A 26,089-nucleotide genomic window follows, 5' to 3' on the forward strand; every position below is an offset into this window, starting at 1 on the left:
TTCAAGGGCATTTCGGTGGAGCGCAGTTGTAAGAACTGTGTATTAAGTGCGCGGTGAGATTGAAAATAGGCTCCGCCCATTTTTCGGAACTTTTCAGTTGGATTTTTGTGAAACTAATTTTGAGAAAAACAGGCGGAATCGGATTTTTGGGGAAAAAACCAAATTTTCTTCATTTTTGGAATTCACAGAACTTTTCGAGAGATAGAGAGAGTACTGTGCGGCGAAACTGCAAAAGGGGCGGAGTCTGCAAGGAATCACTCGAAAATAGAAGTAGGCTCCGCCCACTTTTCGCATTTTTGAACAAAAAACGAAAAGTTGGCGGAAATTGATTCAAGATTCTAAAAGTAGAATTTAAACAAAGTTTTTTCGAAAAAAAAGTGGACGGAGCCTATTTTTTGTTTTTTTGTGAAAATTGGAAACGTGGGCGGAGCCTATTAGTAGTTTTTCAAAAATTAAAAGATTTTTTCCATTTTTTTACTGGTTTCTGTCGATTTTAGCGTTTTTTGTCATATTTTGCGAAAAAAAAGGGCGGAGCTTCCGACTTTTATGTCAAAACTGCCCAAATTTAAGTAGGCTCCGCCCATTTTTCGGCATTTTCAATTATTTTTTTTCAAAAATCTGTTGGAAAATGTCATTTTCACTTTGCCAAATCATTAAAAACCATAAAATCTAAAAATGGGCGGAGCCTTACCGCCACGTGGCATCTATCGGCAACACCGTTCGCCTCGATGTTTCTTTGTAGAGTTTGCAGGGCCTAAAATCGTTTTTTTTTTCGATTTTTCTAGAAATTTCCGAATTATTTACAACGTCCAACTTGGGATGATCGGTCATCAAAACGCGTTTCGCACCCAATTTCGCCGCCGTCAATCCGCAGACACCGGTGGCGCCCCGCGCCGATTTCCAGCACAATTTTTCCTTCGATTTTTTCGCGATTCGCACACAAAAATTCGCTGAAAATCTGGGCACACGGCCATGTGTGCTTCCAGTGATTTTGTGTGCTCATTTTCTGGAAATTTTCGGTTTTTTGAGCGCGAAAAATCGAATCTTTGAAGTTTGTTGCAATCACGCTCTACTAGACTTCGCCGTGTACTTCTCTCGCAAAAGTCAAAACGGTGGGAATTCAAATTTAGAACAATAAAAATATAATTTTCGGGTAAAAAATCCGCATTAAATTCGACCAAAAACGAATTTAAGATATGTTATTTTATCAAAATACATGTAAATTCTATATAGGCAACGACGTGTGAATCACAGAAATTTTAAAAAAATCTATAAAAATGAGTAACCCGGCGATAATCTTGGTTATAAACGGATGGGAGGGTGCAATAGATAAATAGGCCACGCCCACAAAATGGGCGTGGTTTGAAAAGAAAAATACAAATTTTACAATAAAATAATTAGAGAAGCCACGAGTTGAGGTCAGCGGCGAACTCCTCATCGCTCAGGAATTGTTGGTCGATTTGGCTGAAAAAAAAGGAAATTAGACCACGCCCACATTTCCAGATTTGCCCCACAGCTTAAGCTCCGCCCACTTTCACTCTGAGGTTTGGTCCAAAACTATTAAAGTGGGCGGAGCTTCAAATTACTTGACTCCGCCCGCTTTTGCAACTTTGGCTCCGTTTTTTTCTGGAAATGAGAAAATGGGCGGAGCTTTGAAACTTTAGGCTCCGCCCACTTTTGCAATTTTACCGCAGTTTTTTTTTTCTAGGATATAAGAAAATGGGCGGAGCTTCAATCCTAGAAGCTCCGCCCATTTTTGCAATTTTGCCGCGCAGTTTTTTCTGGGAAATGAGAAAATGGGCGGAGCTCAAAAACGATAGGCTCCGCCCACTTTTGAAACTTAGTCGCACGCCTGCTGCAACCATGCGACATAAAGTGGGCGGAGCCACATAGAAAATTTCGACTCCGCCCACTTATGAAACTTTGCCGCACGGTTTCCCATCTGAAAACTTACGAAATAGCAATATCGCCGCACAACGGGCACTCCGAACCGACAATATTGCCAATCGCCGCGGCAATTCGAAGATATTTCTCCTGTTTCTCGGCGAATCCCTTCTGATTTCCAGCCATTTGCTCCGCCTTCATTTGGCAAAGAACTCGTTCCTCATCTGAAATCAGAAGACGCATTCTGGTGACGTCTTCTGAAGTCAAGAAGGGAATCATGGCGATTTCGAGACATTCTCGATGGAAAATGTGACGACACGAGTGGACGTTGAAGGCTCTTCCAGAGAGGGGGCGGGCACAGTGGGCACACACGTCAGATGGCTTTACGACGGTCGTACGGTTCTGCGAAAATTCAAAATTTCAAGAAAAAAAGTTAATTTGGGACGGAAAATGGAAATGCGCTCTATTGATAAACTATGCAAGTGCGCTCTATCGACAAACTATGAAAATGCGCTCTATTGAGAAACTATGCAAATGCGCTCTATTGACAAAATATGCGAATGCGCTCTATTGATAAACTATGCAAATGCGCTCTATTGAGAAACTATGTAAATGCGCTCTATTGACAAATTATGCAAATGCGCTCTATTGACAAACTATGAAAACGCGCTCTATTGAGAAACTATGCAAATGCGCTCTATTGAGAAATTATGTAAATGCGCTCTATTGACAAATTATGCAAATGCGCTCTATTGACAAACTATGAAAACGCGCTCTATCGACAAACTACGAAGATGCGCTCGCTGTAATGACAAACTTTGAAAACGCGCTCTAATGATAAACTATGCAAATGCGCTCAATCGATAAACTATGAAAACGCACTGTACTGAAAGACTACGAAAATGCGCTCTATTGTCAAACTATGAAAATACGCTCTATTGACAAACTATGAAAACGCGCTCCATCGATAAACTATGAAAATGCGCTCTACTGACAAACTATGCAAATGCGCTCAATCGATAAACTATGAAAACGCACTGTACTGACAAACCATGAAAATGCGCTCTATTGAGAAACTATGAAAATGCGCTCTACTGACAAACTATGAAAATGCGCTCTATTGAAAAACTATGAAAATGCGCTCTAATGACAAACTATGAAAATGCGCTCCATTGACAAACTATGTAAATGCGCTCTATCGATAGAGTATGCAGATGCGCTCTAATGACAAACTATGAAAATGCGCTCTAATGACAAACTATGAAAATGCGCTCCATTGACAAACTATGTAAATGCGCTCTAATGACAAACTATGAAAAATCGCTCCATTGACAAACTATGCAAATGCGCTCTATCGATAAACTATGAAAATGCGCTCTATTGACAAACTATGAAAATGCGCTCTATCGATAGAGTATGCAGATGCGCTCTAATGACAAACTATGAAAATGCGCTCTATTGAAAAACACTATGAAAATGCGCTCTATTGAGAAACTATGAAAATGCGCTCTATCGATAAACTATGCAAATGCGCTCTATTGACAAACTATGAAAACGCGCTCTACTGACAAACTATGCAAATGCGCTCAATCGATAAACTATGAAAACGCGCTCTATTGATAAACTATGCAAAAGCGCTCTATTGACAATTTCGTCAAAAATGGGATCAAATCGATCAAAAACCCGTTTTTCTTGACTTTTAGCTGAAAATTGGGGAGATTTTGTCCTAATTTTGAATAAAAATCGCATTTCTCAATGGAGCGCACATTCAAAATTCATTGAAAAATTTGATTTTTGAGCAATTTTTATTGACGGAAAAGCTGTTTTGATCCAATTTTACCGTTTTTCATAATATATTTAGAAAAACATATTTCTCATTAGAGCGCACTTCACAGATATCCAAGATTCTTGATTTTTCGGCAAATTTTGAGCAATTTCCAGTAAAAATAATGGATTTTGAGCATTTTCAGACCAAAAATTTCAGTTTTAACCGATTTTTCGTTAAAAAACCAGTTTTTCTCATTAGAGCAAACTTCCATCTCGTCAAAAACCTAATCACCTTCAACTTTTCCTGTTTCTCCCTAATCTCCACAGCAATATCAGTGGCCTCTTTCATCGATCGTTCCAACGTCTCCAACCGTTCCTTATTCCGTCTCAAAAACTCGACAATCACCGATTTCAACTCGCCAACTCTCGTAAATTTGGGAATAATTGGAAGCAAATCTTGGATTGTGATCAAATGATTCGATTCTTCAATGATCTTAATACATTTCTCCACATTATTCTCGTTTGTCACATAGTGGGCACCGATTTTCAGCCAAATCGCTTTTTTCGATTTCTCGTCTATTTTTTGACGGATGAAATCAGTTTCAGATGGATCTTGAATCCCTTCGAGCCACGCGAAGTTCGCTTCGGCTTCTTCCATTATTAGAGCACATCTCTTGGCAAGATTCACGTCGTAACGGAGAGCTTTGTCCACGGCGTCACCGAACATTCCAGCTACGCAGTACAGGAATACTATGCATTCGTCGAGCTGAACACAAAATTTCGGGTTTTTTGGGTTTAAAAAATTTTGTGTACTGTTCGATGGAGCACACTTGCATTATTAGATCTTAGATTTAGAGCAAAAATACTGGTTTGCCTAGCTATTAGCTCGGCACAGTTCTTGCAACTGCGCTCCACCGAAATCCAATTGAAAAATGTCTCTTTTTCTCTGATCCTCTCAATTTCGCACACAATTTTCTTAGGTTTCGGTAGAGCGCGGTTGTAAGACGCGTGTAGTGCTAATACTGTTTTTGAGCAAAATACTGACAAAGAGCGGTTGTTTTGCCCGTGATCTATTATTAGCATGACACGCTTCTTACAACCGCGCTCTACCGAAACCGAAGAAAACAGTGTGCGAAATTGAGAGACTCAGAGAAAAAGAGACATTTCCAAGGGCGTTTCGGTAAAGCGCAGTTGTAAAACTGTGCCGAACATTTTTATTGCAACTGCGCCCCATCGCAAACGAGAGAGTATCGGCGAGAGGCAGAGGTTTTACACAGTTTTTGACCTATTTTCAACAGTTTTTTGTAAATAATTATGAAAAACAGCGAAAATGGGTCAAAAGCGGTGAAAATCCGAGGAAAAACTGCGATGGGGCGCAGTTCTAATAAAAGTGCACATCTAATACCTATGAGTCCATCAGAGCACATTTTCATACTAACGATTCAGAATATTCTTTTTGCTGAAATTGATGAATTTGGATGATTTTTCGATTAAAAATACGAGAAAAATGCTATTTTTTGTAGAAAAATCCAAACTTTTTGGTGAAAATTGGGATCTCAGGATGAAAAACAACCAAAAATTATGAATTTTCTAGTCATTTTTAGGCTAAAAATAAACGCGCTCTATTGACAACTATTCCATAAGATATGCGGGAGACTCAGACATCGATTGTCTGTGTCTCTCTATTAGGTAACAGCCGTTGTCAAAAGAGAGCGCGATTACTAATGCAAGTGCGCTCCACCGAACTTCTCTATTCAATGATTGAAATTTCAATCGCGCTCCATTGACAACTTTTCGATGCGAGAGACGCAGATTGTCTGTGTCTCTCTGTAAGGTAATAGTCGTTGTCTAAAGAGAGCGCGATTACTAAATGATGCAAGTGCGCTCCACCGAACTCCAGCTCATTCTCTACCTTAAACTGTTCACAAGTCCTCATGGCAAAGTCCAATTCATACGGAATATCCGCGCGAATCGTTCCGTGACTCTCCAAATACCCCAAAAGTTTCTCCTTCCGAAATTTCGCCATCAAATGAATATAAATATTGTGAAGCCCACGATTCCGTTGATCTGGAACCCTGAACAACGTCTCCAAATACTTCATCGCCGGTATTGCCATCTCCATATTCTTAACACAGAGACTCAGACATGGCATCAATTTCAGTGGGCTAATCTGATCCAAATTTTGAATCAAATACACGATAACTTGTTTCGGAATATGCTCAATGAGCAGTGGGCACATCTCATAGAATAGCTCCAATGCCCGTTGAGATTTCAACACTTCCAGCACTTCGATATACTGCTCGCGGAGCATCAGTATATCGATGACTGTCCGTAGATCTTTGACGGCGTTCGCGAAGAACAGTTGCATTTCGAAATCGGCGTGAGCTATACACATCCGATAGACCGCTTCTCGATTCGTTTGAATCGATTCGATCACGTTTTTCCGCATAAAATATCGTTGAACGTGATCCGTCGTATCACGGAGCTTCTCGGCGAACGCCGGATCTATCGATTGATTTTTCAATCGACGCATTTCTGCCAACTCTTCTAATTGGACATTCAGAAGCCACATCACTAGAGCGTCACGCCGAATTTTATCCTCGTGACGTGTCAAACGCTCCAACTTTTTGTCGAGTAACGTCTTCAGACCCATTTTACGTTCCGCTGAATTTGTGAGGAATTTGAGGACGACACTCTCGAAAGGTTCACTGGATTGGGCGAGGATTTCGGCGGCGGCGGTGAAACTGAAAAACAAAAATTCAGGATTTTCAGGGAGTTTTTTGAGTTGAAAAACATGCGCGCTCTACCGAAAACCAAGAAAATAGTTTAGGAAATTGAGAGACTCAGAGAAAAAGAGACATTTTTCGAAGGGATTTCGGTAGAGCGCAGTTGTAAGAAAAGTGCCGAGCTTATAGATTTTGAGAATTTCGTGGAAAAGATTGTAATTTCTAGATTTGGTCTGTGTGTCCGGATGTCTGTTTGTCCAGATTTCCAGCACGATTAGCTATATCTAGATGTCTGTCTGTACGTTTGATCAGGCTTCCGAATGTCCTGATGTCCATATTTAGAAATATTTGTGAATTATTGGATTCCTGGGTTTTCAGATTACAAAATTTCCAAGTTTTGAGATTCTTTGATTTCCAAATATCCGAATGTCCAGATGTCCCGGTTCCTGGAATTTCAGAATTCTATATTTCTGGCTTATCTGGTTTTCTAATTCCCGGAATATCAGATAATTGAAAGTTCCTATTTTCAGATTTCTAGGCTGTTTCAAACTTTCAGACATTTGAATTTCGGAGTCTGGAATTATTGAAACTGAAATTTTGAGTTTTGAAAAGAAAAATCAGGTTTTCGGAGTATTTTTAAAAAGACAATTGATGGAAACGGAATAAAATACTGTTAAAGGTTACTGTAGATGTCTGTCTGTGTATCCAGATTTTCAGATGTCCGGATATCCAGATGTCCCAAATTCTATTTCATCGGATTTCCCAGTTTTCAGAGTTTTGAGTTCTCAAACTGTCAGATTTCTAAATTAGAAGGTTTCTAAATCCTCAGATTTTCAAATACCTGATTTCCAGATTCTCAGAATCGTACTGTTTTCCCGTTTTTAGAATTCTGCGTTCCTGAATTTCCGGATTTTCAAATACTCATATTTACGGTTTTCAAATCTCCTGGATTTTCAAATTCCGAATTTTTTTGATTTTCAGATTTCTACGATTTCTGGCGTTTCAAATATTTAAATTTCTGAGGGCCTAGATTCTCTGATTCTCAGAATTTCAGTATGAAAATTGAGAACAACTGTAGGCAATGCAAACCTGCCCTACTGCGAATTATCGTTTTTTTCTTGTTTGCGCATTCCCAGGGTGTTGTATGCCATTTTATAGGTGTACACTCATCGATCTCCTCTTTCTCGTGCGCACAGTAGAACAATATCGATTCGTCCGCGTTTTTCGATTCCAGTGAAGATGTCGAAATGGTCGAAATGGGAGATAACCGAAGAGAAAACTGACAGGATTGCGGTAAGTACTGAATCTCGCTAACAGATTTTGAAAAATGCATTTTCAGACTCGAGAAGATATGGCAGAGTACGTGGAGATTCAGGAAAAAGAAATGGAAGAGGTTTTTGACAAATTTTATTTCGATCGAATGATGGGACACATCAATGAGGTTAAAAAGTCGTGGAGTGATTTGGTAAGCTTTTCTCAATAGAGCGAGCTTGTCAACTTCCTGGAGACTCAATTTTCATTCATCTTTTATATTTTCCAGGACAGAGATCAACGTTTGAAATATTTCGAATCTATCAAAATTGACGTGGAAAACATTCTGGAAGAACATCCGAAATTCACGACCAGCGATTATCAGGCTATGGTAATAGCACGACACGCTTCTTACAACTGCGCTCTACCGAAACCAAAGAAAATTGTGTGCGAAATTGAGAGACTCAGAGAAAAAGAGACATTTTTCAAGGGGATTTCGGTGGAGCGCAGTTGTGAGAACTGTGCGGACCCAATAACCAGTGAAATTTTTCAGAGCCACTTGGAATTGTGGGTCCGATGGCGTCATAATAATAGGGTGAAAATCAAGATGCTGGGATCAGATGAGGAAGAGTCGGAGGCTGAGCCAAACGAGGCACCTAATTGGTCAATTAAGTGCCACGAGTTTTTCAGGAACTGTAAAACTTTTGTGAAATCAATTCCATCGAAAATTGTGAAGAATTCAAAAAAACACTCAAAAAACTGAGATCCAAACATACGATAAGAATCAAATCTTTCGCAGATTCTGTATACTTGTATGCTTTTTTTTCAAATAAATTGTTCCTCTTTATTCAAAACTCGTTCTTATCATCGAAAAGTGTGAAAAAAAAAGAAAAGTATAGTATGTGGGATAGTAGAAGTTCGTTGAATAGTTGGCGGAATTTCAACAAAATGAACCGAAAAAAAAATTAAATTTGAAAAACATCATTTTTACCGGCTCGGCTACAAAATTTGAACTAAATTTTGAACGAAAATTAGAATTTTTTTCCGAAAAACGTCGAATTTTTGACTATACTTCAGAATTCAGTCAAAAGCTAGTTATGCATCAAAAATATTCAAAAAATTTGTTTAAAAAATCCGGGCCATGAAAATTCTCTAGCGGCCCGGGCCGGCCCAAAATTTTGCAACTATGGAAAAAAAGAGCATCCAGATGGTCAAAATTTATTCATAAAAAGCCGGAAGTCGGAAGTCGAAAGTAAAAATCCAAAAACGGAAGTCGGAAGTAAAATTCCTTATCCGGAAGTCGGAAGTAAAATTCCTTATCCGGAACTCGGAATTCGGAATGGAAAAAATGCCCGGAATTCAGAATAGAAAATTCCTTATCCGGAAGTCGGAAGTGAAATTCCTTATCCGGAACCCGGAATTCGAAATGGAAAAAACGCCCGGAAGTCGGAAGTAAACTTCCTAATCCGGAACTCGGAAGTAAAATTCTTTATCCGGAACTCGGAAGTCGGAAGTAAAATTCCTTATCCGGAAGTCGGAAGGGAATTTCCTTACCCGGAGGTCCGAAGTGAATTTCCTTATCCGGAAGTCGGAAGTGAATTTTATTAGCCGGAACTCGAAAGTCGGAATGGGAAAAATGCCCGGAAGTCGGAAGTTGGAATTCCGCGCAACTCTGATCCAAATGGTCAAAATTTATTCTTAAAAAGCAGCTATAAATTCTAAAACGCCAACAATCCAAACGTGACCTTTCATGGTACTCACTATCAGATTGACAAAAAATATCAGAATCTACACGTGAACTGAGAAAATCTTGCTCTACTTTTTCGCCTATACGTGGCATCCTCAGAAGAGAATAGAAAATTCAAATAATTTATTCCCAAGATGTCTGGCGATCAAGAACTCCAAGTTCTTCAGAACACACAAAACGTTGACGGTCAGTTAAATTGGATTCAACAATCTGAGCGCTCAAATGTATTTTTCAGAATTGATCACTGCAATTGAGCAACTGCTAGTGAACGAGTCCCAGATGATGAAACAAGAGTGCGCGGAAAAAATCCATAACAGGTACATCGGTACGTACTATCACGCTCCACCGACAAATCGAGAGACCGTCAAGAAACAGGCGAAACGCCGAAACAAAAGGAAACGATTTTCCCTTTTGAATATCCGCCAGCGTGCCCAGGTCAGTGCTTAATATATCCGATTCTTCTGAGGAGAAAAAAGCACCATCGTTCCTCGACGACCGAAGTGTTTTTTTTTCTCTCATTTTCCTCCACTGCTAAATACCAAACTGATAGTTTTCATTCCAGATTTCAACGGTGCGTCTCGGAGGAAGCATCGCCTCGCTGTCTGGTGGCTGCCTCGGCATTGCCACTGCTCTTGGTTTACAGAATTCCGTTGCCGCAGCAATCGGCTGAGCCATTGCTGGCACCGTGCTTTATTTTGTATCCTTCTTCGTCTTCTACAGTCCACATATCGTGGCACTATTCCAAAGATGTCATATGTGCTTGTGTGAGTTGGCTCAAAAAATACATTCTCCAATTTCATGATAAGCGTGAGAAAAGTAGAGAAAATGTGTTAAAGTGTCGACTTTTAATGATTCAAAATAGTGGTTGAGACAAAAAAACTGATTTTTAATGTATTTAACATCAAATTCTGTTTTTGAGCATTTCAGGGTTCGGGAGAGTCGGCGAAGTTATTCAAGAAGACAGTGAACAAGAAAATGACTCGGAAACCCAATGAGAAGAAAGAGAAGAGAAAGAAAAAGAAGTGAACTCGTGATGTGATCTGATTTATAAAAAATATTTTTGGTACTTTTTTTTCTATTAGAGAGCCTAATCATGGTTTATGCCATAGAGAATCGGGGTAATTTGATTTCCATATTTCTCGAATGCTCAGGTTTCTAACTTTCAAAATTTCGAGATATCTAGGGGGTCCGGCAGAGTTGCGCGGAATTTCACTTCCGACTTTCGTCATTCCATAACAGTGGAACTTAGGAAGAGTAAATTTCGCAGAAATTCAAGGAAAAATGGTCTGAAAGGAGTGAAAATTGGCTTTTCTTTAGCCAAAAACTAATTTTCCACTAATTTTTTCGAATTTTATGACCTTTTCTCAGGAGTTTTCAAATTTTTGCCAAATCTACTTCCGGCAGAGTTCCATGGAAGTGAAAATTTTTTATCCGGAAGTCAGAAGTCGTAAGTTGGAAGTCGGAATTAGATTTTTTCGCACATATTCAAAAACTCAAAGAGAAAAGATCATAAAATTGGCGAAAATCAGTGGAAAATCAGGTTTTGGATGAAGAAAAGCCAATTTCCTTTTAGGCCATTTTTCCAAGTATTTCTGCGAAATATACTTTTCGGAAATTCCACCGTTATGGAATGACGGAAGTCGGAAGTGAAATTCCTTATCCTGAATTCGGAAGTCGGAATGAAAAAAACCCGGAAGTCGGAATTCCATGCAACTCGGATCTTTTCCACTTCTGACTTCCGTTTTCAAAATTTTACTTCCGACATCCGTTCTAGGAAAACCTTTTTCGCACAACTTTGTTATAGATTTCGGGATTTTTTGTTCTGATGTCTGCTTTTCCAAATGCCCGCCCGTATAACAGTGTCTGTTTTAGGACTTTCAGACTTCTAGACTTCTGAAATTCCGGATTTCCGAATCTCTGGAATTCTCGGATTCTTCGATAGTCGGATTTCTGAGTTTCCAGATCCCTGCACTTTGGGATTTCTGGAATTTCCTGTTTTCAAACTTTCTTAATTTCCAGATTCCTCCTGTCTGTCTGTCTGTTTATTCCGAAATCCAGATTTCCCGACTCATTTCGTTTTCAGATTTCCAGAATTCCTAACTTTTGGTGATCTAGGTTTCCAGATTCTAGGATTTTCGGAGTTTTTAATTTTTGAGTTTCCAGATTTCTAGAAGATTCTCAAATTGCCCAATAGCTGTCTGTTTGTCCATCCCCCAATCCAGATGTCCTCCCAACTCACTTCTTCTCCTGAATGTAAAAATCCGCCTGTTTCCTGAGTACCATTTCCAACGCATCCGGTTCAATATCGACTCTCGTCCGGGCAATCTGCAGTGCCCGTCCGAAATCTCCTCTATCCAAATACGTCTTCCAAATGTATCTCGCCTCGTCGTTCGTCCCGTATTTCATCGCTACAGTAGGCGTGAACAACCACACAAATTCGGTGACGGTGTCGACGACGAATCCGAGGGCGGAGCCTAATTCTGCATGCCATGGATCTTCGAAAACGACGTCATGAGGTGGGAGAAGAGAGAGGGCGAGGACTCGAGACGAGTAGGCGAGAAGAATGTGATATTCGGTGAGGGCGATGCCAGTGGGCGGTTCCAGACGTCCTTCGATTAGGCGGTGTCTGAAAAAATGGAAGAGTTGAATTGACTGGAATTTGAGTCTGTATGTTTGTCCGAATGTCGCCATTTATAGATTTCTAGATTTCCAGGTATCCGGATGTCCTATTTAACTAGCTTTTGATTTTCTGGGTCACCGGGTGATCCCGTTTTTAAAAATTACGGTATTGCAGACATCCGGATATCTAGGTTTCTAGATTTTCATATATCCCCATGTCCGTATGTCCGAACTTCCGTCACGGAAAATTATGTTTGTCCAGATGTCCGGATGTCTGTATTTACAGATTTTAAGACGTCCAGATTTCGAGATAACCAGACTTCCGGACGTAAAGATGTCTGAATGATTAGATGTGAGGAATCCGGATATCCGGAAATCAGAAATTTTATATTTCCTGACGCTTGGATGTTCAGCTTCTAGATGCCATGTCGTCCAAGTTTCAGAACTGACATATATCAGGATATCCAGATTTTCAGATTTCCAGATTTCCGGATACCTAGCTTTCCTATTGTTCATTTGTCAGGATGTCTCATATTTTAATATCTGTAGTTTTTGAATGTCCAGATTTCCAGATAAACAGATGTCCGAATGTCTAGAATTTCAGCTATTCAGACTTTCGGATATCTGTACTTCCAGATGTCCGAATATCCAGATTTGCAAACTGCTAGATGTACGGATGTCCGACTTTCCGTATTTCCCAATGTCTGTTTGTCCGAATGTCTGTATTTTTCAATTCTAGGATTCCTGGATGTTCAGTTTTTCAGATTTCCAGAGTTTTTGCATTTAACGGTTGAAATTTGACTGTTTTAAGTCATTCAGAACTAAAAATCAATTAAAATCCACATTTTCATGTTAGTCTGTCTGTCCAGATGTCCATCCGTCCTACTATCTTCCCTCTAATTAAAGAACATCCTCAAATCTGAATTTTCGCCTGCTTCTATTTTGTGAAATTAGGAAAATCTTTTGTTTCGGAGCAAAATTTTCTAGAAATTTAAACGAAAAATGTTTGATTTTGTGGATTTTAAAATCAAAAACCATTCAAAATCGACGAGTTCCTTTTTCTGTGTCTATCTGTTTATCCAGATGTCCTCAAGTGAGTATTTCAGGCAGAAAAACATGAAAATCTGCGTTCTAGAATTTTGAGCAGAAAATTTCGGTTGACTGGAAATGCCTTCAAAAAAAGTCTGGCGTGCCTTTGACGCGTTTTAGATATTTTTGAGCGAAAAATCGGAATTTTTAGCAGTGGTGGGCGGCAGTGACGGCGGCCGTCAATGAAAAGTCGGCGGCGCCGACTTATTTCGCCCCCACCGACTTATTTTCTGCGTCTCGCGGTCGGCGCACTCTCTCGCCCCCTCGCCTCCCTCACTCAATATTTTGAAAGAGGAGGGCGCGGAAAATGCTAATTTCGCTCGTTCTGAATAAAAATTCGATCTGAAAAGTGATAAAACTATTAGAAGAGAACATTCTCTTTCGATTTATGTAAAATTTATAACTATTTTAATGAGAAAAATTATCAAAAAAGACGAGAAATGAAAAATGTTGGAAAAATTGGAGAAAATTCCCGATTTTGGAAAATTTTTTCACTAAAAAGTTTTTGGTTTTTTGATATGTTATCAGTCTTAGTGATGTCTAATGGAATACCAATCCATGGCTAATTCCGTTCGATGGGGGTCATTCTGTGGAGAAAACCCGATTTTGAGCTGATTTTATGGGAGGAGTCATTAGGACGGTTTGATTTCGGAGGTGTTCCACTAAAACTTACATTTATTGTTGATATACTGTTCTCATAGAGATCATCTAAGGAGAGAAAAAAGAATTTTCAAAAAATATTAGGTATGGGCCGTTTTATGGAATACCGAAGTCACCTCACCTTGAGGGTTGACTCATCGTCTAATCTATTCTTTTGGGGTCTTTTCTTTCGAAAGATAGGATCAAAATCTTTTAAAAATGAATCGGCAGTCCTATTTTGTACATTTTCTCAGTTGAGAACTTATTTCTAGCTTTCCTGCATCATATAGAAAACATCACTTTTTTGGAAATTTTTGTTTTGTTTTTTAATTCCGAAAACCTATCGAAGTTTAGAACGCTTCTGTACAAAATTCGGAATTCTAAATTCCACATCCCAATTGGTTCTTTTTCAAATTAAAAACTCTAAGAATTGTTTAACTTTTTAACGCAAAAGGAATGTGAATCAGGAGAGTGTTCTTCCGTTACCATGGCTCATCATTCAGAAGACAGTATTCAGTAAACACAAACACATTGATGAAAATTAGTTCTAAACTTTTAGCTATTTCCTTGTGTTTTTGCATAGTTGTCAAGGCCCGGGCCGGGCCGGGCCGGTAGAAAATTTTCAAGGCCCGGCTTCAAAAAATGACCCTTTTTTTCCAATTTTTTTCAATTTTTCATCGACAATGTGACCATTTTTGACAACATTTCAGAATTTTTTCTATTTCTGAATGATAGTCGAAAATTTGACATTTTCGCGAAAAATTAAAAAAATTTGAAAATTTGACTTTTGCGCCAATTCGGAGGTGTCTGTAGCTGAAACATGGCCAGAATTGTTTGCAAAGTTGCGTGAGAACTGCTCTAACAATGCATCAAATTTCTTCACATTATTGATCATAACCTAGACACTAAAGTAAAAAAATCCCAAAGATGAAAAAATAGAAAAAAAATTTCCAAAAAAGTGATGTTTTCTATATGATGCAGGAAAGCTAGGAATTAGTTCTAAACTAATGAAATGGACGAAATAAGACTGGTAATTCATTTTCGAAAAGATTTCGATTCTATTTTCCGAAAGAAAAATTTTCCATTTTTGTGACTTCGGTATTCCATAAAACGGCCCATACCTAATATTTTTTGAAAATTCTTTTTTCTCTCCTTAGATGATCTCTATGAGAACAGTATATCAACAATAAATGTAAGTTTTAGTGGAACACCTCCGAAATCAAACCGTCCTAATGACTCCTCCCATAAAATCAGCTCAAAATCGGGTTTTCTCCACAGAATGACCCCCATCGAACGGAATTAGCCATGGATTGGTATTCCATTAGACATCACTAAGACTGATAACATATCAAAAAACCAAAAACTTTTTAGTGAAAAAATTTTCCAAAATCGGGAATTTTCTCCAATTTTTCCAACATTTTTCATTTCTCGTCTTTTTTGATAATTTTTCTCATTAAAATAGTTATAAATTTTACATAAATCGAAAGAGAATGTTCTCTTCTAATAGTTTTATCACTTTTCAGATCGAATTTTTATTCAGAACGAGCGAAATTAGCATTTTCCGCACCACGCTTCCGCCGCGCGGCGAGAGAGTGCGTGAAACGAGGAGTGCGTTTTTCTCGCTTTCACGTCGGCCGACTCGTTGTCCAGCAGAGCGCGGCGTCACTAATTTCAATCGCCGCCCACCTCTGATTTTTAGTCTAAAAACTCGAATTTTCAGCAAATTCTAAACTAGAAATGAGTTTTCGAGCGCTTCAACTTGAAAGTCGTGTTTTGTATTGAAAAGCAGGTGAAAATATAAAAATTTGAACTAAAAATTGGATTTTTGTGTGTCTGTCTATATCCAGATCATCTGGATTCCAGATGTCTCCCCTCTAAACCCACTCAATATTGAATTCCTCCACAAGAACATCCTTAATCTCCTCCGCAAGAATATTCACTTTTCCAATCGATATCCCATCCGGAGACAGCCACGCGTATCGTTTCGGTTCCGCAATCGTCGGATACATTGTCAGAAATCCGTGATTTTTGAATTTCTCCGAGAATTTCGACGATGAAATCGTGTGTTGTTGAGTGCTCATCGAGTTAAAGAATCCGTGGAATGTAGTCGTCGGCGCTTGCTCCGCCCCCAAATTCATAAGTCCCGCCTGTAAGGAGGCGGAGCTTGTGAAACCGCCGAGTTTCGGTGCTGGAGGCGGTTCGTTCTCCATGATTAGGACGATGAGACGAGCCATTTGAGCGATTATTACCATCCATTTCTTGGCTTTTGGATCGTCGTCGGACAGCTGCAAAATCGGAATTTTTGCTTTAAATCATTGAAAAAGCTGGAAATCCGTCAAAAATACTCAAAAATCGCTTGAAAATTACCTAAAATCACTCAAAACATCTTGAAATCGGACAAAATGGCTCAAAATAACTGGAAAAATGTCAAATTTTCGACTTTTCAGCAATTTCTAGGCTTTCTAGCTGCAAAATCGGAATTTTTTGCTCATAGATGACTTGAAATCATTGAAAAAAGCTGGAAATCCGTCAAAAATACTTAAAAATCGCTGAAAATCTCTTGAAAATGACATAAAATCACTCAAAATAGGCTAAAAATTACGAAAATACAATTTTCGAGCATTTTCAGGCATTTTTTGACCGATTTTAGACAATTTTTGTGTTAAAAATGCGATTTTGAAGTCAGAAATTGGGTTTTTTGAATGAAATGTTAAATTTGGAAAACTGGCGTGCCTTTGACGCGTTTTTGGAACGTTTTGAACGAAAAATTGGATTTTTCTGGAATTGTCGAGTAATCATTCTTATATATAAAAGACAATTGGGCGTTGTCTGAGGCGCTGTCCGCAACAATTTTGGAAAGAGAAGAGACACTAAGCCAACGGGCAAAACCGAATTAGCGTGCTTTGAACAAGACCGCCGCTTTAGACCACTCGGCCATGCGTGCACGTTTGAAAAAGGGTTGCCACGTAAATGAGAAGAGGCCAGCCGATTGAACCCGCCGAAGGCGGGGAAAAGAGGCTGGTTCTGATATAAAATTCGAGTTATCAAATCTGAACTTAAGTATGGCGTGCCTTTGACGCGTTTTAAAGCTGTTTTGAGCTAAAATCGGGATTTTTGGTTTAAAAACTTGAATTTTCTGAAAATTCTGACGGATTTTGGGCAATTTTTGAGCGATTTTAAGTAAATTTTGAGCATTTTTCAACCACTTTTCGCCAATTTTGAGGAATTTTGAAGAATATTTGAGCAATTTTCAATCATTTTTGAGCATTTTTGGGCAATTTTGAGCGATTTTCCACCAATTTTGACCAATTTCCGACCATTTTTGATCGATGTTGAGCGATTTTCGCGAGCAAAATTGGAGTATTTTCGAGCACTTTTAACCGATTTCAAGCAATTTTCGAGCATTTCTGACCAAGTTTGATCAATTTACGAGCATTTTCGAGCACTTTTAACCAATTATAAGCGAGTTTTGAGCAATTTTCAAGCTATTTCGATCGATTTTGAGAGATTTTCGAGTATTTTTGAGCATTTTTGAGCAAGTTTGACCAATTTTGAGCAATATTCGAGCGTTTTCGAGCAATTTTCGAGCGATTTTTGATAATTTTCAAGCATTTCTGAGCCATTTTTGACCAATTTTCAACAAATTTGAGGGATTTTAAACAACTTTGAGCTCTTTTAGAGCGTTTTCGAGCACTTTCGACAGATTTTCGCCGAGTTTGAACAGTTTTTGAGCATTTTTGAGCAACTTCCCTTACCTGAAACAACTGAATATCTGTAATCGCCGCCGCCGGAGACGCCCCTCCACCACTAATTCGTTGTTCTGCAATCTGTGCAACTTGGGGAGTCAATTCCTTCTGTGACGTCATCATTCCACAACTAGAAACCGTCAATTCGATAATCGATCCCTGGGCGGTCCCTAATAGAACGGCACCCGTCGAATCAGTGTCTTTCGAGTAGTCAGGATTCCAGCCGACTGCCGTCACGACGCAACGAATCTTTTTCAGATAATGAACTGAGTTCGTTTTCAGATGAATATAGAAATTATGACCGAGTTTCGACGAGATTATCGCGTGAAATCCGTTACGAGACAGATGAATGTATGCCACGTGGTCGGGCGATTGCAGGGGAAGTGTCATCTCTGAAAATTAGCGAAATTTGAAGCAGCTGGGGTGCGTTTGACGCGTTTCTGGATTCTTTTTTGGTGGGAAAATGCACTTTTTGGTAGTTTTTGTCATAGAAATTCGATTTTGAAGTGATTTTAAACTCAGAAATTGCGGTTTTGAATGAAATGTTAAATTTCGAGGCTCTGGGGCGCCTTTGACGCGTTTTTGGAGTCTTTTTTATGGAAAATGCATTTTTGGGTAGTTTTTTTGATAAAAATGGGATTTTGAAGTGGCTTTAAGGTAAAAAATTTGGTTTTTGAATGAAATGTGGTAACGGAAGTGTCATCTCTGGAAATTAGAGAAATTTGGAGCGTCTGGGGTGCGGTTGGTGAATTTGGAGGAGCTAGGGTGCCTTTGACGCGTTTTTAGAAGATAAACGTAGTTTTTGACCTAAAATTTACATTACAACCCCATTTTTGATCGAAAACTTGCATTTTTGAGTAGCTTTTGAATTGAAAATACGAAATTTGACCAATTCTGAGCTGAAAATTTCAGTTGACTAAAAAATGCATCAAAATTGAAGACTGGGGTACCTTTGGCGCGTTTTTAGGTGTTTTTGAGCGAAAAATAAGGTTTTTGGTCTGAAAACTCGAATTTTTAGCAAATTTTAAGCTAGAAATAAGTTTTTGACCGATTTTAACGCGTTTTGACCTGAAAAGCGCAAGTTTTGTTTCAAAAAAAATTAATTTTTGACCGAAAAAGCAATTTTTCAATGTTTTATCGAAAAATGCACTGATTTTTATGAATTTTCCACCTTTTTTCTCTATTTTTTACTGACAAACCTTGAAATCTCTCTCCCTTTCCATCACTATAATGAATTATCAATTTCTCGGTGACCGCCGCCAACATCTCCCCATTTTGAACCGTCAAATTCGATAGCGAAGTGAGTTTTACGAATCTAAATCTTGATTTTTATTGATTTTTTGATCGAAATTTGAAAAATCAGACTTCAAATCCTTTTTCAAGTCGAAAGTCGCCCGAGTGATGATGCCATTTTTGTTTTTCGCCGTGTTCGGAATCATTTTTACTGAAAAATCGATAATTATATGAATTAAATTATGAAAATTACGAAAAAAACACTTTATTTCAATAGAAAATATATAAAATATTCTGAAAACTGAGAGAAACCAATGAAAAATTGTTTATAAACAGAGAAATGAGTAATGGCCGAATTGTGATGAAATCGGAGGCCATGGCCGCCAATTCTCATCGAGAGGGGTATATTTACATTATTTATTTGTTAGTAAAACAAATTTACGCCGGAAAAATCTGCGAAAAATCACAAAAATCGGATAAAAAATGAGCAAAATTCAAATAAATTAAATTAATACACCGTCATTTGAAGTTTCGTGGCGAGACTCATTGAAAAATTGAAGCCTTGCGCCTTTAAAGACTACGGTATTTAAACAATTTCTGGTGGTACTCGCTTTTGGAACTCGGTGAAATAGAACTGTTACAAAATGGAACCGTTACAAAATGGAACTGTCTAATATAGAACTGCTACAATTTGGAACTCGGTAAAATGGAACTGAACAAAATGGAACTGCTACAAAATGGAACTGCTACAAAATGGAACTCTACCACTGGTTTTGAAAATGCTTATTGCGCTTATCTAATATAGTTTTATTCAGTTTTTTGTTGACTATTAAATAGAAAAAGACAATCTCTTCATGATGTAAGTGTTTTTAAACCTTAAAAGTCGACTTTTCCCCACAAAAATTGGTTCTAATTCTTCTAAAAAGTCATGAATGCAAACGCGCCCCATTCGAACAAGAGTTCCATTTTGTAGCAGTTCCATTTTACCCAGTTCCATTTCATCGAGTTCCATTTTACCGAGTTCCAAATTGTAGCAGTTCTATATTAGACAGTTCCATTTTGTCACAGTTCTATTTTGTAACAGTTCTATTTCCCCGAGTTCCAAAAGCGAGTACCACCCAATTTCTAACAGGGTTGGGAAATCCTGGGAAAAAAAAAACTCACTTCTCTATCGAATTTTACTGTTCAAAATGGGGAGATGTTGGCGGCGGTCACCGATAAATTGATAATTCATTATAGTGATGGGAAGGGAGAGAGATTTCAAGGTTTGTTAGTGAAAAATAGGGGAAAAAAGGTGGAAAATTCATAAAAATCAGTGCTTTTTTCGATAAAAATGGAAAAAGTGATTGAAAATGTATTTTTTCGTTCGAAAGTGAATATTTTCAACTGCTTTTTTGAAACAAACTCACGATTTTTGTGTCAAAACACTTTAAAATCGGTCAAAAACTCATTTTTAGCTTAAAATTTGCTATAAATTCGAGTTTTCAGACCAAAAATTTGGATTTTCGCTCAAAAATACCTTTTAAAAAACGCGTCAAAGGCACCCAGTCTTCAATTTTGATGCATTTTTCAGTCAACTGAAATTTTCAGCTCAAAATTGTTCAAATTCCGTATTTTCACTTCAAAAGCTACTCAAAAATGCAAGTTTTTGATCAAAAACTACGTTAGCCTTCTATAAACGCGTCAAAGGCACGCCAGACAGTTTTTTCCAGAAAAATTAGATTTCTCGTTCACAAATCTTCCAAAAACGCGTCAAAGGCACCCCAGTGCCTCCAAATTCAGCATTTAATTCGAAATCCCAATTTCTGACTTCAAATTCGTCAAAATCGCATATATATTTTTTCAAAAAAGATTTTTTCAAAAAATTTCAAATTTCTACAGGAGCTATTCCCATCTTCCTCGCAATTATACTTCTATCTAGCTTAGATGAAGAAAAATGTCAGAAATCAAAATCAAAAAAGCTTTGCCTGCATCAAGAGTCGAACCCCGGACGTCAGATTAGTACCAAAATGTTAAAAATAGGAAAAGAAAAAACATTGATACCCGTGGGGGTCGAACCCTGGTTGTCAGATTGGTACCAAAAAGCGAAAAATAAAAATAAAACACTTTTCCAAGCACCCGGTGTCGAACCCCGGACCTTTTAAACCTAAAAACCACCTCCTTTTTGAGACAAATTTTACTCGATTTTCAATGGTGTCGAAATGTCTGGTACCTTATGTAGTTTTTGAACAAACCACATTTGTCACGACCTGTAATTTCATCACAACTTGAGATCATTTTGTAGTGAGAGAAAAAAATTGCTTTACTAGAAATACGAATTTAGAAATTTCAGAAAAATTCTATTCTTCTCAAAATGAAGATGTGCCAATTAAATTTTCTGTTTGGATCATTTTGATCAGGGTTGGGAAATTCCGGGCCGGGCCGTTCGCCTGCCCGGCCGGCCCGGCTCCTGTAGAAATTTGAAATTTTTTGAAAAAATCTTGAATTTTTTTTGATTTTTTTGCAAAAAAAGTGGATTTTTCGACTGTGTTTTAGAACATCGGTGAAAGCCTTAGCGTACGAGAAATTTTGAGAATTTTGACTTTTTTAAAATGAAAATTTTGCAGAAATTTGTGAAAAAATGGTACACATTTTTTGAATCCGGGCCGACCGGGCCGGGCTGGGCCGGAAGAATTTTTTGTCAGCCCGGCCCGGCCCGGAATTTCCCAACCCTGATTTTGATAATTTTTTTCAATTAGACTATAATCATAACTCTTTGATCAATTGGAGTGGTTTTTAGATTTTCTTTTTATAAACATTTTCACCGAAATAAGTTAGTTTTTTCCCGGTTGATACTGTTCAAATCCATGTGTTTGCACGTTTTCCCTGTGCTGCTTGGTTTTGTTCATCTTCTTTCAAATGTTCTTTTCTTTCCGTTCTTTTTCTCTCCTTTCTACTCTTTTTCTTGCAAATAACTTTATTTTTCAGATCTTCAACAGTCATAGCACTTCCAACTTAAAAATGTGAGTTTTAAATAGTTTTTGGGCGGGTTTTTGAAGTAACCCAAGCTAACTGGAGTAAAGTTAACTGGAGGAGCGTGAGATAGACAGAACACCCCAAATACTGTTTTGCGTCAAAAAAAATTAGGTCATTTTAATGAGTTATGGTGCAAAAAGTGAGAGTTTTCAAAAAATAGTTAAGCATTTTCCTTCACAAATAACAAAAATGCATTTCTATTAATTTCAATTTTCTAGGAATGCTGAAGATATCAGCAAGGACAAGAAAAAAGGCATTCAACTGCATGTAGGAGATCAACTAGCCAAAGGATCATTTTCAACGACATTCCTGGCAACCACCGTCCCAGAATTGAGTGGAAATTACTCCGAGGTGGCCAAAGTGGGACTAAAGAAACATCATCACAAATATGCGAAAGAGCAAGAAATTCTTCATGTAGTCAATGGACACAAACACTTCCCCCGCCTTGTGTATGCTGGGGAGTCTCCAAAATTCACATACATTGGTAATTATATAATTTTTAAGGTTTGATAATATTTTTCTTTTTTTAGTGACAGAATATGGGGGAGAGGATTTGAAGACGGTTTGTGAGAGAAATCGATTCGGCCTCACCTCCAATAAAAATGTGATTCGTTTGGCTCACAGATTGCACGGTGCTGTCGGTTTCCTTCACACCAAAAACTTTTTTCATCGTGATATGAAAGCAGAGAACGTCCTGATTGAGCTGAGAAACCAAGTAAGTGTTTTTAAGCCCATCATTTTTATCACAACAACGTCCCACTGCAAACGAGATAGTCTCGGCGAGAGGCGCAGAGCTTTTCCTTACGACGATACAAAATCCCACTGCTTTTGATCTATTCTCTCTATTTTTTAATCTTATTTTGTTAATTATCACGAAAAATTGTGAAAATAGATCAAAAACTCTGAAAATTTGGTTCGGCGCAAGAAAAAACTCAGCATCTGTCGCCAATTCTCTCTCGTTTGCGGTTGGGCGCAGTTGTAAAAAGGGGTGGGCTGCTAATAGAACAATTTAAAAAAAAAAGTAATTATTTCAGAGTGTTCGTGTCAAGCTTTGTGATTTTGGCGATGCAAGCGATATCAGAGAGCCAGGAAGAAGGAGATCCAGTTTTTTGAACTTCTTTCTTCCTGCAGCTCTGCAGCCTTACTACGAATCGGAAGATCATCTCCACACTAGCGTCATGTGCTTGAAACTTCTTAAAGAGCTTCCATACATCTCTCGACGCCAATCGTTGTTCTGGGCTTCACACATTGTAAGTTTTTACAGAAAATTTTCGAGTATACAATGAAATTTCAGACGCAATTAAAACTTCCTGATCTGGTGGATGAACATGAATGGATTAAACTGATTTGGATGAGGCTTTGTGCGTGTTACGCCCAGAAGTCGGTCGATTTTTCTTTTATTGGCTTGTTCCTGGACAACTCGATCGAAGGATTCAACAAAATGTCGGACTTGGAGTATGATACGACCGATGGACAGCTCAAATTGAATTAAATCCCAGTCACTTGTTTTGGTATATACCCAATTCTTCTCTAGATTCATTTTATTTCAATCCTGTTTCATTCAAATTTACGCAATTATTTATGCCCTATTCGATTTCTTTGTCTTCTTTCCCCAAATGTTGTCTTTCGATTCATCTATAGGTTCACCAAAACTTTCACACTTCCTTTTATTTCCAAAGTTCGCCATCATTTATTTGATTCCAAAGTGTTGGTTTCGCGCATTCCCAATATTTCATAATTAATCTAAATTCCTGGCTAGGACCAGATGAATATCATGCCTCTATTCTACATAATTATGAATGAATTCTTGTAACATTTAAACATACCGAAAATAATTGACTTTATCAAAAGAAAATTGATTTTAACAGGTAATAATTGGTTTTTAGGAGATAATTGGTTTTATCAAGCAAGAATTGATTTTATCAGCAGATGATTGATTAGATCACAAACTTTAAAAATTTGGTTCGGCGCAAGAAAAAACTCAGCATCTGTCGCCAATTCTCTCTCGTTTGCGGTTGGGCGCAGTTGTAAAAAGGGGTGGGCTGCTAATAGAACAGTTTAAAAAAATATAGTATTTATTTCAGAGAGTTGGAGTTAAGTTATGTGATTTCGGAGATTCGAGCGAGATCAAGGAGCCAGAAAGAAGAAGATCGAGCTTCTTTAATTTCTTTCATCGCCCAGCTTTGCCCCCTTTCCATCTATTAGAAGACCATTGCCATACTGCAATCCTTTGCCTGAAACTTCTGACAAAGATTCCTCACAGCTCGCGTCGCAAATCGTTCTTCTCGACTACCCACATCGTAAGTTTTTAGAGAAAATGCTCGAGTATACAATGAAATTTCAGACAACGTTCAAACTTCCTGCTCTGGAGGAGGAACATGATTGGATTAAGCTGACAAGGGAACCCCAAGCACTTGTAAATTTGGAATTTGATGAAACTATGGCAGGAGGTCAAGGACCCCTCCAATAGAGCTCCCACAAAATATTGGAACACGCTCGACACTCTGCTCTGAGTTATGAGCTCTCAAAGTTTGGCTCAGATTTAACACAGTAAACCTCATTTCCTCACTTCTCAACAGTTCCCAGAATGTCACTTCCCTTCTTTGCCACGTTTTCGGCTGGCCGAGTGGCCGAGGGGATGTGCGTTGAGTTGGTCACAGGTGAATCGCGGAAAGCGTGTAATTTGTCAAATATTGTTCGCGGACTTGTCCCGATACGTACAAGCGATGATATCTATTATTGGTGTGTAATTGGTAAATCGCGAACATTGACGAATTATTCACATATTGCTCGCAAATCGCGACAAAAAACGTATGATATTTGAGTGATCGCGAGCGGTAGTTGTTCACCTATCGCGAAAATTATTTGAATTCGCTGGGTTTGAGAAAAATATTTTATGGAAAAAATGAATAAAATAAGAAAATACAATGGGTAACATAAGAAGGGGAAGGATGATTCAAATTATACACAGTAAAGTCAATAATAAATTATTTTCGTCCTCACGAGCTTCGCCTCCTTTTCGAAGATGCAGCTCCTCTCCAAGCAGCTTCCTTGATTCGTGGCCGTCGCTGGTGTTGTTCATGGGGTTAAGAGGCTATTTGATACTAAAAAATAGCAATAAGCAAGAGTTCTGCATAAACTTGCAAACTTAGATCGAGAAAAATCACCACAAATCAGCTTTGAAAATTTCGGTCAAAAAAATTATTTTTCCAAAACTTCAAATAATGAAATTTCATGGTAAAATAAGTACAGTACAATATAAAAAATCACCAAAGAGCGTTCAAATAATTATGAAACTGTCCACCCAGGAAAACCAAAAAATAAAAAAACCAAAATGCCTTGCATGGGGTCGATCCCTTCCCCTCCAGATCACCAACTCAACGCACATCCTCTCGGCCACTCGGCACAGGTAGTTGGCCAGCGACGAAATACGGACCATATATGCGCCCGCGCGCGGACTCCAAAAGAATTAGCTAAGGACGAAATGTGTGCGTCATATACGGTCCGTTTCGAGTCCGCGCGCCGAAAAAGTCGCTCCTCTCCCTCCCACCGCCAGCCCCCTCCCTACTTTTGTTTCCCGGCTGAGATCGTCATTTAACAAGGAAGATTAGTGATAAAATTACTATTTTATTTAAAGAAAGATAAAAAGGAACATTAAAAATAATGAAAATAGGAAGAAAACATAGCAAATTATACATAGAAATCACAAGTTTGTCGGGCAGTCGTGTCCTTGAAATCCATCGAAATCCACTGAGGTAGAAGCTTATATCAGTCGTTGATTTCAGTTTTTCGCTTTGTGTTTCTGGAAAAAATCAACTAATTGATGAATAAAATACCATTTTTCAGTTAACTTACTTTCGAACATGGGTTCCTCCCTCCGGACGATGCGTGCTTGAGAAGGAGTTCCGACCAATTTTAGTTAAGTTTCTCACTGAAAAATTTATTTTGAATAGAGAAAGCTGAATACTATTACAAACCTTTGAGGAAATCGATGAATTGATTCCATTTCAGCTATCGCCGCTGTTTATCTTTTTGGGATCATCGGACTAACTGAAAACATACTAATTTTTCGATCATTTACATTAAAATGCGAGAATTTTTACGGAAAAAATTAATTAAGAGAAATTTCAATAGAAGAAACATTTTAAAAAGCGAAACTTTCGAAAAATAAGGAAAGAAACGAAAAAGCTCCGTAAATGATAAAAAAATTATCATTATCCGAGAGAAGTCCGAGAGCTTCGGAAGAGCTGCTGCATGCGGCGGCCGCGGCCAGCGTGTCCATATACGGTCCGCGCGCGGACGCCTGCTGCCCACTTCCTCCTCTTTTCCCAAAGTCCACACTGCGTCCATATAGAGTCCGCAGCGGACCACAT

At 38.4% G+C, this 26,089-nt stretch overlaps 5 protein-coding genes across 5 annotated transcripts; 3 read left to right on the forward strand and 2 right to left on the reverse strand.

The window, feature by feature from the left end:
* Positions 1 to 1,397: 1,397 nt before the first annotated feature.
* On the reverse strand, positions 1,398 to 10,050 carry GCK72_004505 (uncharacterized protein; the record flags this gene model as incomplete). The annotated part of the gene is made up of 5 exons (XM_053724716.1): positions 1,398 to 1,464; positions 1,955 to 2,286; positions 3,944 to 4,417; positions 5,564 to 6,395; positions 9,920 to 10,050. 5 exons carry the CDS (start codon positions 10,048 to 10,050, stop codon positions 1,398 to 1,400), a joined length of 1,836 nt encoding a protein of 611 aa, XP_053588910.1.
* On the forward strand, positions 7,617 to 8,391 carry GCK72_004506 (uncharacterized protein; the record flags this gene model as incomplete). The annotated part of the gene is made up of 4 exons (XM_053724717.1): positions 7,617 to 7,670; positions 7,717 to 7,842; positions 7,918 to 8,019; positions 8,182 to 8,391. The coding sequence occupies 4 exons, from the start codon at positions 7,617 to 7,619 to the stop codon at positions 8,389 to 8,391; spliced, it is 492 nt and encodes a 163-aa protein (XP_053588911.1).
* Positions 9,510 to 10,045, forward strand: GCK72_004507 (uncharacterized protein; the record flags this gene model as incomplete). The annotated part of the gene is made up of 3 exons (XM_053724718.1): positions 9,510 to 9,561; positions 9,611 to 9,810; positions 9,938 to 10,045. 3 exons carry the CDS (start codon positions 9,510 to 9,512, stop codon positions 10,043 to 10,045), a joined length of 360 nt encoding a protein of 119 aa, XP_053588912.1.
* A 1,560-nt stretch (positions 10,051 to 11,610) lies between the features above and the next one.
* Positions 11,611 to 18,907, reverse strand: GCK72_004508 (uncharacterized protein; the record flags this gene model as incomplete). The annotated part of the gene is made up of 5 exons (XM_053724719.1): positions 11,611 to 12,001; positions 15,607 to 16,007; positions 17,478 to 17,860; positions 18,668 to 18,783; positions 18,834 to 18,907. The coding sequence occupies 5 exons, from the start codon at positions 18,905 to 18,907 to the stop codon at positions 11,611 to 11,613; spliced, it is 1,365 nt and encodes a 454-aa protein (XP_053588913.1).
* Positions 18,908 to 19,555: 648 nt separating this feature from the next.
* GCK72_004509 (uncharacterized protein) lies at positions 19,556 to 24,186 on the forward strand (the record flags this gene model as incomplete). The annotated part of the gene is made up of 6 exons (XM_053724720.1): positions 19,556 to 19,560; positions 21,935 to 22,200; positions 22,247 to 22,431; positions 22,751 to 22,966; positions 23,801 to 24,016; positions 24,061 to 24,186. The coding sequence occupies 6 exons, from the start codon at positions 19,556 to 19,558 to the stop codon at positions 24,184 to 24,186; spliced, it is 1,014 nt and encodes a 337-aa protein (XP_053588914.1).
* Positions 24,187 to 26,089: the final 1,903 nt, after the last annotated feature.

This window comes from Caenorhabditis remanei, chromosome II, assembly GCF_010183535.1.
Source record: "Caenorhabditis remanei strain PX506 chromosome II, whole genome shotgun sequence".
NCBI classification, from domain to species: domain Eukaryota; kingdom Metazoa; phylum Nematoda; class Chromadorea; order Rhabditida; family Rhabditidae; genus Caenorhabditis; species Caenorhabditis remanei.